The following is a 14,971-nucleotide window of genomic DNA, read 5'->3' as shown; positions in this document are numbered from 1 at the left end:
CAGGCCCTCAGCCTGCACCTCCGCTTCTCGGGTCCTAAAAGAAAATAAGCCATTGATTGGAAAATATGACCAACCCTAATTTCAGAGTACTTATCAATATAATTGGACCCAATTTAAAGTAAAATCATGGAGTTAAAACAGACAATCATGCCCATTCTGTCAATTTATGCAAGTGGGTGTGATGTGTGGAGATGATCGGCACTGTCATTTGTGTTTAGCCTTAGGTAAATGAAAATAACGACTGACCAAACTAGAACAATAACATCCTCTTTTTATTTGCATCCCTCACTGTCCTTCTTTCATTTAGGCTCCTGAGGCGAATTTACTCAGTTCATTTTCTTTTTGAATTTATCTGCAGTGTTTGTGTCCGTTGTAGCTTTAATACTCACATGTGCTAATGCTAACAGCTAATTAGCTTAGCAACTGGATCCAACTTTTCTGACTAGCCGCTAACTTTAGGCTCATTATCATGGATATAAACCAATTTGCCAACAATAAGGAACAGGTCGCTTTGAGTAAAAACCCTCTGAACGCTGTGAACTCTATTCCTGAGAGCGTTTCCGCCTGTTCACTGCTATTTTTGACCCTTTTTGTCATAATGAGGTGTTTAAAGTACTGAAACTGAGAAACCTCACCGTTCCAGGGCTCAGTCAGTCCGCTCCATCCGGGCTGAGGCGCTTCGCTCCTGAAGTTCCTTCCTGATGGTGCATGAATAAACCCAGTGGTGCTGCAGGAATAACCGCTGTGTCAGAGTCGCTGCTGGGATCCTGATCTCGCCGCTTCTACAAAATGAACGTTTTTCTGGGGGGAAAAATTCTGAAGATTTAAACACAAACATTCCAAATTCTGAATGCATCTTTCAATTTTCGTGAGGTGGGCAGGGAAATCATGAATATTCATGAGGAAAGTAAAGCCGGATAAACTATATGGGCCTGCGGCACAGTGCCCAGGGGCACTAACCACTCACAGCCAGTGGGGGGGCACCACATGACAGAAACTTTAAAAATATTTTTCGTGAATGTTTGTACACTTAAAATGGTTATACACTTGACATTGTTAAATAGTCATATATAATTCATTATGAATACTAATTTACTAAGAACAACAACAATAATCATAATTCTGAGCAAGAGTGGCCTATGTGACCATTAACCCCCCTTTCCTCAACCTGTCAGTTGAGCCAGTCCACCTACGGTGAAATGTATCAATTTTTTAAAAACTGCGGTAGAAATGAAAAATGGACAGACATTAATTGAGTGGTTGTGCGAAGAGAAAATTAAAAAAAGAGAAAGACTCCAGGCGTGTAGCTGCAATTAAAAATGTTCCAGTGTTAGATCGTTTTTTTATAAAAACATCGACAACTGCTGTCACTACCAGCACTGAAGCCGAAGCTCGTGAAATCAACGATGCTAGTGAGGGAGATGGCCCTGCTAGCACTAGCCGGGGAGATGCTACAACCACAGCCAGTGTTAGCCGAGGGGTCGGCGACGACGAGGATCCCCTTGAGACATACAAATATATGCTGCTCATTTTTGAATAAGACATTTCAATATGCCTACATGCATATCGTTGGTTGTTTTCAGTGAATTTGATGGGCTGATGTAGCCTACTTAATACATTTTCAATGAGGAAGAATGACCTTGTTTATGTGTACTATTGTTTATGTATATGCTACTATTTTTGACAGCAAAGGACAAGGTTTGTGAGTGTGTGCAGGAGGTTACTGAACGCGTGTGTGCAGGGTGGTGGTGGGGGGGACTTGAGGTATAGTGCCCAGGGGCACCGCATTGGCTTAATACGGCACTGGAGGAAAGTGCCGCCTGATTGGCCGGTGAAGTCTTTCTGTTCCACCGCGCTGCTTTATGAGGAACCAGTTTTGTTTGGTTCCGAACCCATCAGTCCGAGTCCAATAATTATTCTACCATCAGGAAAAGCAGCACAGAATTTACTGCGATTGGTTTCAAATGCATTTTGTTGTGGTTCGTGGATTATTATCCGTGTTGAACTTTTCTTCAAAAGGAGTGAAATAAAAGATTTGTACAAAACACAGGTTTATGGCCCAAACCAGCATTATGTAATAATTAATTTACTGTGTTTTGATCCAGTCCTATAATTAGCCTCTGATCAGGAAAAGGAGCACAAAATTTACTGCGATTGGTTTCAAATGATGATAATTTCATTTTCAGTCAGACTTCAGATGAGCATTTTAGACGGATTTATTTTTGAATATGTAGTTTCCACATTTTCATAACAGGCTTATTAAATAAATATACAGCAATAATGTTCCAACAAATATTTTAATGAGTCTGAGTTTTGACTTTGACAGAGTTACTAACACACCAAAGGTCATTGCATCAGACAAAATAAATAAACACACATGAGCATGGGCGAGGTGGCTGAGAGGTTAAGGTGATGGACTACTAATCCATTGTGCTCTGCATGTGTGGGTTTGAATCCCACCCTTGTCACATGCTTATCCTTTTGGCTGGTGTAGTGGTTAGCATGGTCGCCTCACAGCAAGAAGGTTCTGGGTCGAACCCATTGGCTGGTGAGGGCCTTCCTGTGTGGAGTTTGCATGTTCTCCCTGTGTCTGCATGGGTCTCCTCTGGGTGCTCTGGTTTCCCCCACAATCCAAAGACATGCAGTTAGGTTGATGTGGGGCGGCCTTGGGCTGAGGTGCCCTTGAGCAAGGTACTGAACCCCTGACTGCTCCCTGTGTGCTCTGGGCTGCTCACTGGGTGTGTGCGCATGTTCACTGCTTCAGATGGGTCAAATGCAGAGGATGAAGTGTGCATGTGACGAATAAAGGTTTTAAAAATAAATAAATAAATATTAACATAGAGTATATAAAATGCAATTTTAACAAACAAACAAAGGTTTAGGAAAAATGTAAACACCTGTAACTGGATTCATGACACCTTTTCTCGTTATCTGTGCAAAGATCTGTACTGTTAATTCAGATTTATTCCCTTTGCAGACTTTTTAATTCAAATCAATGCCTTTAAGTGGGGCGGCACGGTGGTGTAGTGGTTAGCGCTGTCGCCTCACAGCAAGAAGGTCCTGGGTTCGAGCCGCGAGGGCCCTTCTGTGTGGAGTTTGCATGTTCTCCCCGTGTCTGCGTGGGTTTCCTCTGGGTGCTCCGGTTTCCCCCACAGTCCAAAGACATGCAGGTTAGGTTAACTGGTGATTCTAAAATTGACCGTGAATGGTTGTCTGTGTCTATGTGTCAGCCCTGTGATGACCTGGCGACTTGTCCAGGGTGTACCCCGCCTCTCGCCCGTAGTCAGCTGGGATAGGCTCCAGCTTGCCTGAGACCCTGTAGAAGGATAAAGCGGCTAGAGATAATGAGATGAGATGTCTTTAAGTGTCAGATAGAAACACATCCTGGCTGATCGCTTCATCAGGGGGAAATGGGGGAACTGTCCTTAAACTGCTCACACACACAAAATACATTATGATTTAATGCTGTGACAAAATACAGACAGACAATAATCAGCAATTATTGGTCGATAGTGATCAGGGCCACGTTAACCCTTGCCGAGGCCCTGGGCAGACACCCCCCCGAGGCCCCACCCCTGCCTGTTGTCAACTGCGCTCAGCAAATTCACCCCCTCAGATGTGCCTGTCTAACTAGACACAGAAACTTTAATGACAGTGGCACAATTAGAAATACTATTGAATGATAAAACTTTATATCCATCAACACCTATTTAATCGAGAAAAAGCAATGGTGAAATAGGCAATTGCATGGTGAAAAAATCCATCAGACATCACAGTTAACAAGTCTGGTTAACTAAAGTTTAGCCTCAAGAAGCCTTTGAATGAGTGAGTCAATGAACAACATGTCAAGAACATAACCTAGGCCTACAACAGTTTCTTTAGGATTCAGAACAAGAACATTCATTTGGTATATAACCGTTTGTTTTCATTTTGAAATCCAGGCAACTTTTAACTTGTGAAAACAAAGAGCGATAACAAAGAAAGAAAAATATCTTGCTTCTCAGAAATAAATCTCAAAATGTTAGGCTATGTGAAACATTTCATCCTTTCACACACGTACAGTAATGTCCCAAACAGCTAGCCTGGGAAATCCCATGCTGCTTTGCACAATCGTTCCGATCTGAAAAGACAGCATGGAAACTATGGTCTAAAGGCTCACCTGAGTTAGGGAGCCAATCAGAGAGTGGGGAGGGGTGGAAAGACGGTGATGCGTACTACTCGACAAACGGAAGCTTGTAGTTTATTTGGGACTGTTTACGGATCACATTTAACATGGCGGCGAGCGATACGAACCAAACTTTCGATCAAGCTTTAGACACTGTTCTGAATAGTTTAGAGCGAAAGTTTGTTTTAAAAAAAGAACAGCGTTTGGCGTTTCAGTCTTTCTTCGCCTCTTTGTCTTCTTCGTCGCTCTAACTACGTCACCGGGTACAACTGCCATGATTGGCCATGGGCTACGTATACGCCAAATAATAGACATTCGCAACATCCAATAAATGGCCATTGACAATCGTAAACCACACCTCCCCTAAGAGAAATTCAATAGGTGGATTCCAGACCATATTTCACTTGTGATATGGTCTGGTGTTAACCAGACTACCAAACAGCAGTGGCACACAGCTTTGCGCATTCAGTTTGACAGCCATGGGTCAACTTACAAGGGCACTTTCCTACTTTTCTGGAAAGTGAAGTCATTAATTAAATCATTGAACTCAAGCTGGCATAGCGTGTGAAGACATGGTGGGCAGTGATCATATTGACAATGACGGGTGATTTATGCGACTGGACAAGGTGGGCTTCCTTACGGGTGGCGAAATGCATCAAAAATGTTATCAATATGATCAAAACTCCTGAAAATATCGTTTCATATTTTCCAATCTCGATCTCGCAACCTCCGAGGCCCCCTAGTGGCCGAGGCCCTGGGCAGCTGCCCATGAAGCCCATTAGGATAACGCGTCCTTGATAGTGATGGCCGTCTGAAGCCGAGGCTCCGAAGCACGTGCCAAGTAGAAGGGGGCGTGGCAGATGAAGCCCCACCTCGAGGCATGGCTCGCTCGGAAGAAAACCACGTGAGGGAACCACGTGAGGCTGGGGAGGGAATTTCTAAGAAAAGGAATCACCTCAATCCAAACACAGTGGAAAAAAATTTGTTCCTCAATAAAAATCAATAAAGGTTCCCCTAAAAGTTACTCTGTGCACTGCACGGCTGCAGTAGCACTCACAGTCCCATCACACAAGCACTGAACACAAAGCTTACTCCCTTTATGTTTATGTACACCTTTTTATTGTGCAGACAAAATTATACTGACCATAAATCCATTGAAAGAGACAAAGTGTGTGTGTGTGTGTGTGTGTGTGTGTGTGTGTGTGTGTAAGAGAGAGACAGAGAGAGGGTAAAAGGGTCAACACCAAATAACAAATAGGCAAATAAATAAAACAAACAAGCAAAAAAAAATCTCATTTTCATTAATCTCATTATCTCTAGCCGCTTTATCCCGTTCTACAGGGTCGCAGGCAAGCTGGAGCCTATCCCAGCTGATTACGGGCGAAAGGCAGGGTACACCCTGGACAAGTTGCCAGGTCATCACAGGGCTGACATGTTGATCTTTGTGGAGTTTATTAAATATATCGCTCAGTAACTGGCAAGGCAAGTCTAAAATGCCCATTATGAGTCTTGAAAGTATTTGCGTGTGTGCGTTTTGAATATATTATGAAGCCACTGACAACAACAAAAATCTACAAAATCATTGTACTTAGCAACCAAAAAGTGTGATCCTGAGTGTGAACACAGATCTGGAGCAGGAGACCGAGCCAAGACACCTTATCTCATCTCATTATCTCTAGCCGCTTTATCCTGTTCTACAGGGTCGCAGGCAAGCTGGAGCCTATCCCAGCTGACTACGGGCGAAAGGTGGGGTACACCCTGGACAAGTCGCCAGGTCATCACAGGGCTGACACATAGACACAGACAACCATTCACACTCACATTCACACCTACGGTCAATTTAGAGTCACCAGTTAACCTAACCTGCATGTCTTTGGACTGTGGGGAAAACCGGAGCACCCGGAGGAAACCCACGCAGACACGGGGAGAACATGCAAACTCCGCACAGAAAGGCCCTTGCCGGCTACGGGGCTCGAACGCGGACCTTCTTGCTGGGAGGTGACAGCGCTAACCACTACACCACCGTACCACCCCGAGCCAAGACACACTGGATATATATTTTATTGACTGATCTAACCCCCCCATTTATTTATTTCAGCTCATTACATCATTGATATTATATCATCTGGAATTATGTAACTTTGACAAATGATCAGCCTTCAGTGTAACATAACTGTGTGAAAGTTTTTGTACAGTGCAGTTAGATTTCCTGTCACTGTGGGCTGCAGAGCACAGTAGTATAGTGCAGAGTCTGATACAGCAGCAGAGGAGATGAGCAGATCCACCTGGTTATTCTTTTCATCAACTTCAGCAGAGAGACGGGTGGGATTGAGTCACTTTTATATCCACTTTGTGATATAAAAAGAAGGAAGTCAGGTTTAGATTTTGGATATTGTCTGTACCATTGCAGGTAGTTTCCTGTACCACTTGTTTCGTAGCTGCAAGATAGAGTAACATCACTGCCTTCATCTATAACTGTATGTGTGAAAAGTGGCTTGATTGAAGCTGCCATAGAGTCACCTGTCATAGAGAAGAGAGCATGCACATTCTTATTTTTCTTCCCACCACACAGATGAATAAATCACTAATTCAACGCTTAATATTTCTGCAATAATGAAAAGTCAAAGTTAACTCACCGAGTGAAAGCCACAGACACATGAATATAACAGTGAACATGATGAATGGTCTCAGCTGAGTGAAAGTATTCTTTCTGTACTATGATATGTTCACATCATAAAGGTTCATGAAGCTCCAGCCCACAGCACCACATGACAGTGTCATCATTGTTACTGACAGATTGTTGATTCTTACTGAAGCATCCTGGCTTTACATTCAGCCTCACATGGGGAACCTGTCTTCAACTCCGACTGTCAGCAGAATTCATGGAATTATGAAAAATCAATCATTCTGGTCTGTAAAAATATAATTGAATAAATAAATCATTAAATCTTTAAATTTCATGTTGCATTTGTTTTTAAAAGTGGTTTTGCTGCATTATCAGAAATTGCTGTGAGTAAGTCATGATAAATAATTTCGTATAAAAGCTATTATTACTATTATTATAATGTGATTGATTTATTGACTTTGTAATAATGAAGCCTGTTATTTCACTGAGGTGAGGAACAAACCAGCTGCTGCTCTTGGTAATATTATGAAAGATGCCACCAAGCCATTAGCTTATAATCAAAGGCTCGAATTTAGCTTTTCCCTGCTATTAAAAAACACAACCTACATAGTTACTGTTATTACATTACTGCACCGACGGTTAATGGAAAAATAGTGAATTAAAGATTATTAAACTCACCTGGCACTGATGCTGCATGAAAAACTCACGCGTCTCTCGACAATCCGGTTTTCCAGTTGCACTCAGTACAGACAGTGTTGTATTGCTCCGCTTATTTTAACAGGCCATTGTTAGGGAAATAGTCTTCTTCCGCCGGTGGAACAAGTCCCTTCTTGTTTACTGCAAAATGTGTTTATTTTGGATAGAATTCGAAATATGACTTATCTGCAATGTATTCCCGTTCTTCAATGTTGCCTTAAAGACACTGCAAATAGTTGTTTTTTTCTGTAGCTCCCATCCCCCATTCCCGCCTTATTTTTCCTCTCCTTTTTTCCAACTGATGACTTACAAACCCAACTTCAATAAAATCTGACACATTCCCAAATAGTCAACACAATGAATAACTCTAAGTTTTAATTTCCTGCCTTTTTTCCTCTCCTTTTTTTTTAACTGATGACGTACAAACCCAAGTTCAGTCAACACATACAAATCTGCGAAATTCTCAAATAGTCAACACAATGGATAGCAATAAGTTTTACTTTCTAAAACTCATAAAGTTGAGTTCAAAATCCAAAAATTGTCAGAGCTCTTTGTGTTAAAGAGAGGTAGTAAGTGGACATAACTAAATGAGGCTGCAATTTTTTACAGTGTACGGTTATTCTGCAGTGCCAAATACATTACTGTTTCTGAAATGTGATCAGGAAATTTTACTGGATCACAGCAGATATATATTGGGGCATGTGCCCCAGTAAAATGGGTCTGGCGACGCTGATGGACAACTCATAAATTCAAGCAACAGGTTAAAAACAAGCTTGACCCTTACTGTGCGGTGAGCTCTTTGGGATGGTATTACTGACTTTTTTTTCCAGATCGTAGGAACTGCTCCGTGTACCAGACATTGCTCACATCCTTCTATGTGAATCTGCCTCACAAATTTATCTTTTGCAAAGTGTATGGAGCAGACACCAAACTGTCCTGTTGGCTTGAAGTTACCTCTCTTTGTTGGTACAAATCAAACCCATTCATTCTGCAAGTGTCCTGCTGACTTTGGGCTACAGTGGATCAAAACTCTACTTTTTTCATCAACTACACTTGAACAACACACCCCTTAGGTGAACACACACTACACACCTCAGTGCCGAAACCCGGGATTGAACCAGGGACCTTTAGATCTTCAGTCTAATGCTCTCCCTACTGAGCTATTTCGGCAAGATCAGGCCCCCAACTGAGCAGTCACGTCACCGATATAAACATTAGTAGTCGCTAAATCCAATCGGTAAGGTCACATGGTGTTCCTTTTCAACCAAAATCTCATGAAATATAAAGTGTTTAAAATAATATATAGTATCATCTGGAAGCATTACATATGTAATGTGGTAATTGATTAATGAAACTCTTTTATGTTGTTGGCAATTTGTTTTATTCCAAGTATGTTTTTAATTAAATGAACAAATGTTCACACGAAAGAATGAGCAAATAATAAGCTAAATAATGAGGTAAATGTGTTCTCTGTGCTCGCTCATTTCACTGTTACCCCCCAATCATGCAGTCTTGATTATTTCAACTGTTATCCACAGTGTCAAGTGGGTAATGATCTCCCTTATAAGTGCACACATGCACACAGATCAAAATCATCAAAATCTTTGTCTCTCTCTCTCTCATACACACACACAATGTTAGATGTGCAGGAGAGATGGCATGAGGTCGTTGCAGTGCAGTTCAAGGACAAAGCTGCACACTGGTGTCGGCTCTACTCTCCCGTTTGCTGCCCTGTGTTTGGTCTAGCTGGAGTCCTGGGGGCGGTGATGTGACCCATCGGTGGTTGCTGTGTCTGTATCGGGCCCCTGCCTGCTTCGCCGGTGGCTGGTGGGATGATGGGGTTTTTGCACTATCTTTTACTGTTCTTTTGTATTGCAATCATTGTGTAGGTATTGTGTAGGCTTTGTCATTGCTCTTTTCTTTCTATTGTCCCTGTTGTTCTAATTTTTGTATCCCCTTGTTTCTTCTGCAGTCCTGTGGGAATTTTTTTTAAAACTTTTTTGTATGTCACATACCGGTAGTTCTGTGTGTGTCCCATATGTATTTTTCAAAGTTTTGGTGTCTCCAGTATTGTTCTGCGGTGTAGAAAATGGTAATAGAAAAAAAACTGATACAAATCACTGATACTGTATAAATCACTTAAGGATTTAATTTGCACTTTTGAAAATCTACCTATTCATTTGGTTCATTGCACATCTTGTGTTCATTGTTTGTGCACTGTTGTCTTTGTCTATTGTCTTTGTTTTGTTGTACTGTATAGCTTTTGTGTTGGTATAAAAAAAAAGATTATGAAAAAAAAAACCTGAAAAAAGAATATAAACCCCAAATATTCAAACTCGCTTTTAACAGAAGTCATCAAGGAATCACTGAACATTTTTGTGAAACAGTATTTTTTCATTGAAAAACTGTCATTAAATATAAGAAGTACATTCAAAGGATGACTTAAAATCCAACAATCAAGACAATTATGGAATCAGTTTTCATGCTCTCATTATGTTAAAGAAGAGTATTGCTTATGGATCCTCTCAGAAATGAAAGTTCGTATGAACAGAACTGGTAACTGGTGCCAATGTTCGGCTGTTACCAATGTTGCTGAAAGATTTTCTCCCATTGTTTCGTCTTTGTTCGCAGAAATATTTTTACAAGCCTTGAGACATATTGAAGCATTTAAGAATAATTCACCAATAAACAGGTTATTATAAAAAAAGGAAACACTGAAAGTAGATTGCACACAAGCATGACAATTTTCTCATTTTTAAGTAAATATATAAAAGGTATAAGATTATATTACTGTATGTGTAATAGCTGTTCCTAGTTGTACTGTGTATCCAGCAGGCTAATATATATCAGAAATTCTCAATAATGACTTCATTTCACTAAAACACACCTCACTGTGTAAAATCACTGTGGATTACAAAAAGCTAACACACAAATATCATTGTAAAATTCAGACTCTGCAGGATCTTGACTTTAGAAAGTGGGATGTATATGAACTTATTGAAAACTTGTTTAGTGGTTTTAGCAAGGATATAGCAACTCACAGCAACTCTTTACAACCACAGTGAGCAGAAAAGCAGCTCAGCAATCAACAGCAGAAGACCACACTGGGTTCCACTCCTGCAGCCAAGAACAGGAATCTTCAAATCAAGAACAAGTTCCGATTACACTGGCAGGTGAGTGTATATTTTTATTGACCTCTCAAACCATCCATTTATTTATTTTTAACTGATTATATCATTGATATTATATCATCCGGAATTGTGTAACCTTAGCAGTTGATCAGCCTTCAGTATAATATAACTGTGTGAAAGTTTTTGTACAGTGCAGTTGGATTTCCTGTCACTGTGGGCTGCAGAGCACAGTAGTATAGTGCAGAGTCTGATACAGCAGCAGAGGAGATGAGCAGATCCACTTGGTTATTCTTTTCATCAACTTCAGCAGAGAGACGTGGTGGGATTGAGTCACTTTTATATCCACTTTGTGATATAAAAAGAAGGAAGTCAGGTTTAGATTTTGGATATTGTCTGTACCAGTGCAGGTAGTTTCCTGTATCACTTGATTTGTCGCTGCAGGACAGAGTAGCATCACTGCCTTCATCTATAACTGTATGAGTGAAAAGTGGCTTTACTGAAGCTGCCATGGAGTCACCTGTCATAGAGAAGAGAACATGCACATTCTGATTTTTCTTCCCACCACACAGAAGAATAAATCACTAATTCAACGCTTAATATTTCTGCAAGAACAAAAAGTCAAAGTTAACTCACCGAGTGAAAGCCACAGACACATGAATATAACAGTGAACATGATGAATGGTCTCAGCTGAGTGAAAGTATTCTTTCTGTACTATGATATGTTCACATCATAAAGGTTCATGAAGCTCCAGCCCACAGCACCACATGACAGTGTCACCATTGTTACTGACAGATTGTTGATTCTTATTGAAGCATCCTGGCTTTACATTCAGCCTCACATGGGGAACCTGTCTTCAACTCCGACTGTCAGCAGAATTCATGGAATTATGAAAAATCAGTCATTCTAATCTGTAAAAATATAATCTAATCAATACATTATTAAATGTTTAAATTCCCTGTTATATTTGTTTTATAAGTGGTTTTGCTGCATTAGGAGATTTGGCCTGATCTGAAATTGCTGTAAATAAGTATAAATTATGACAAATAATTTAGTATGACAAGTTATTATTACAATGTGATTGATTTATTGACTTTGTAATAATGAAGCCTGTTATTTCACTGAGGTGAGGAACAAACCAGCTGCTGCTCTTTGTAATATTCTGAAAGATGCCACCAAGCCATTAGGCCTTAAGAGGTGTGATGCATTTTGTGTGTGAACTTTGCTGGATCGAGTGAAGGTTGCACAGAGAGAGAGAAAGAAACTGGGTGTTTTATTTATTTGTGTTTCTTATTTCCTCCTTCAATCCTTATTGGGGCCTTTGACAGACCTGAAGGGAGAAAGATCATGTTTTAGGTTCTGATCTAAAAATACTGGGACCTGAGAGAAGTGGTGCTTGTGAGTTCTTGCTGCTGAGGAAGGAGAAGTTTCTTCAAAACGTATTACACTTAAGTCTCTATCATCGAGCCTTTGACACCAACAAAAATACTTCAATTAAAGCTCTAAAGGATTCTTATAATGCTGTAAATATTTGTAAGTTCCTGGTTACATAGCACTAGGAAACTCAGGACAAGAACTCCATGAGATGTACATGGAAAAAGCATGAGGTTGAGAAAATTACAAGTTAAAAAAGAAAAGAAGACAGTCATCTATATCCCTCACCCTATATGCCAACTATATACCAAGTTTCAAGATATTATTTGTCACATTTTTCAAATTCTGCTGCAGGAAACCAACCCTACCTCTTTATACTGACCTCAGCAGCCCATGGCATAAGCCCACCAGACCTTTGGTCCAGGTGAGCTAAAAATTAAAATTTCTCACATTTCTTAGTATCAAAAGGCACATATACATTAATCAACACAAAGAAAAGAAAGCACAACTTTATTCATCACACACTTGTGAAATTTCCTCTCTGCATTTAACCCATCTGAAGCAGTGAACCCACACACGCACACCTAGAGCAGTGGGCAGCCATGCTAACAGCGCCCGGGGAGCAGTTGGGAGTTAGGTGCCTCGCTCAAGGCCATCCCATATTAACCTAATCGCATGTCTTTGAACTGTGGGGGAAACCAGAGCACCCAGACTCCATACAGAAAGGCCCCCTCTGGCTGCAAACCCAGAACCTTCTTGCTGTGAGGCAACCATGCTAACCACTTACACCACCATGCCACCCAAAATTATGCCTACTCAGGTAGCTTTTTTTTGTTTCTTGCCGTGACCCGGATTCAAACCGAGGTTGCTGCGGCCACAACGCAGAGTACTAACCACTATACGATCATGGCAAACTACTCAGAGACAGGAATATGCTAACTTTCAAGACCATACCACTCATAGTTTTCAAGTTCTGCTCTGGAAACAAAACCTCAGGCTAACCTGAGAGACTTAGTCTGAAATTGCTTCCATGGAAACATGAAAAATTTAAATTTCTCAAATTTCTTAGTATGAAAAGGCACATCTACATCACCTTGTTAATGTGTATGCCAAGTTTCAAATCCGTATCATGAATAGTTTTGGATATATGCTCCGGAAACAAACATTGCTCTTAGAAACTAAGTCAAAAGCTATTTTTTATGTAAAAATTTGAAAAATACTTGAGAAAGTAGCCAGAATGTACAGTTCATTGATACACTGCATTATTTAAAATGCGTGTCCTTTTTTTGTGAGGCAAATAGTAATTATGATTATAAAATAAATTCATTGAAAGATGTGTAAAGTACTTTTATATAACAATAAATTGCTTAACAATTGTTGTAATAATTATAATTGTTAATTAATACTTAATTAACAATTATAATTATTATTACAACAATTGTTAAGCAATTTATTGTAATATAAAAGTACTTTACACATTTTTCAATGAATTTATTTTATAATAATGATTTATTTCTTTAATATACATGTATTTATCAAAAGTGAGGTGATGTTGGGTGCGGGAGGTTTTTGCATGACCCAATAAAAATAACTTCAAAAAAGTAATATATAAGTAAAAGTTCACCAAATGCAACATCAGGAAAGTAGAAATTTTGAAAACACTTTCACAGTCATAACCCCAGTGCAGGGGCTTCAAGGTTCTGCTGTTGCCCCAAGCTTCAGCAGCTGTGAAAGAGTTAAAGCTCCATAGCTCCGTGGTGAGAGCACTGATCTAGTAAACCAAGGGTTGTGAGTTAAATTCTCACTGGGGCCTGCAAAGAATACTTTGAAGGTAGAAGGATGATCTAGGTAAAAGAGGGGATATTGAGAACACTGACACCAGAAAGTGCTGCTCATGATTTCTCATCACCTGAAGACCACTTTCTGCTGGTCAGAAGGGCCTCATATGGACAGTTTGAAGATCAGCGAGATTGCTGAGGATCTGAAGTTGTCTTTGGTGTGTAATTTCTGCAAAGCACTTTGCCCTCAAGTCTCCATCAATGCCCATTGTCAGGTGGTATTTGGAGGCTACTTTGCAAAATTTACCAAGTCTTGTTTTTGGTAATAATATACAAGTTCAGATATGAATTCATAAATCTGGGCTTGTTGTAATGTTTGTAGGCTGCTGTTTCATAGTTAATTATGCAGGGGAACTTTGCGCATAAAAAGAGCCCTGAAACCACATATAGGAAATTGGTATAAAAGTATTACATAATTAATATGCAATTATTATATCCATAATAGGTGTTATTTGTGGCACGCAACCTTTTTACTGAGGTCAAAAGCAGGGTTCATACATTAGATACCCATTTAACCCTAAAAGGACCTAAACTACTGAGTGGGATCAGTTAGAACCTCAGAGGTGGTGTGCTGCTCAGTCTATTCAACTGACATAACTTTCTGCTTTTCTGAGTTTGTTACTCTATAGATTCTTTATCTAAAAGTATGTTTGTTTCAAGATTGATGAAAAAAAGTGTTTAACAAGGTGACTGATTTTCTGTTGGGGTCCCATAACTCTGTGAGATTTGTTGCAAAAAATATTTCAGCAAGTTAGTCGCTTCGTTGTGTGTCTATCTTTGCCTGTCTGTACGTTTGCATGCTTGTGTTAGATGTCTGCCATAATTAAGAATATAACTCTTTCTTACAAATTGTAGATAACTAGTGAACCTGTTAGTTATAGAGTTACTGAAATGTCTGATGCTTATCTGTCCATGCACTCTCCATACAGAACAACAGACAGTCCAGCAGATACAGAGGAAACTGACATTGTCTAGTTGTGAAAGTGACATTGTTTACTTTTGAAAATAGTCCAGTGGCTGTTCTGCTCATAATATGTGTTACCAATAACTGCTTTTATCTCAGTGTTTTGTGTTTGAATCCTTAGGCAAAGTGTTACTTCTTGATGTAGTTTGGACATAAAAAAAATAAATAAATAAATAAAA

The 14,971-nt window shown here is 39.9% G+C and overlaps 2 non-coding genes, 1 pseudogene and 1 gene segment (V, D, J or C); 1 reads left to right on the top strand and 3 right to left on the bottom strand.

The window, feature by feature from the left end:
* Nucleotides 1-2,386: 2,386 nt before the first annotated feature.
* Nucleotides 2,387-2,468, top strand: trnas-acu (transfer RNA serine (anticodon ACU)). Its single transcript has one exon. It is a non-coding gene; the product is annotated as a tRNA-Ser (tRNA).
* A 3,922-nt stretch (nucleotides 2,469-6,390) lies between these two features.
* Nucleotides 6,391-6,841, bottom strand: LOC132887191 (T cell receptor alpha variable 12-3-like; annotated as a pseudogene).
* Nucleotides 6,842-8,584: 1,743 nt separating this feature from the next.
* trnaf-gaa (transfer RNA phenylalanine (anticodon GAA)) lies at nucleotides 8,585-8,657 on the bottom strand. The gene has a single exon. It is a non-coding gene; the product is annotated as a tRNA-Phe (tRNA).
* Nucleotides 8,658-9,167: 510 nt separating this feature from the next.
* On the bottom strand, nucleotides 9,168-11,291 carry LOC132884679 (T cell receptor alpha variable 12-2-like). The segment is given in 3 exon segments: nucleotides 9,168-9,311; nucleotides 10,846-11,135; nucleotides 11,252-11,291. Coding segments are annotated over 3 exon segments (474 nt in total).
* Between the last annotated feature and the right edge of the window lie 3,680 nt (nucleotides 11,292-14,971).

This window comes from Neoarius graeffei, chromosome 1 (genome assembly GCF_027579695.1).
Source record: "Neoarius graeffei isolate fNeoGra1 chromosome 1, fNeoGra1.pri, whole genome shotgun sequence".
Classification (NCBI taxonomy): Eukaryota; Metazoa; Chordata; class Actinopteri; order Siluriformes; family Ariidae; genus Neoarius; species Neoarius graeffei.
The sequence above is the reverse complement of the archived record's forward strand: the minus strand, read 5'-3'. Positions and strand labels throughout refer to the sequence as shown.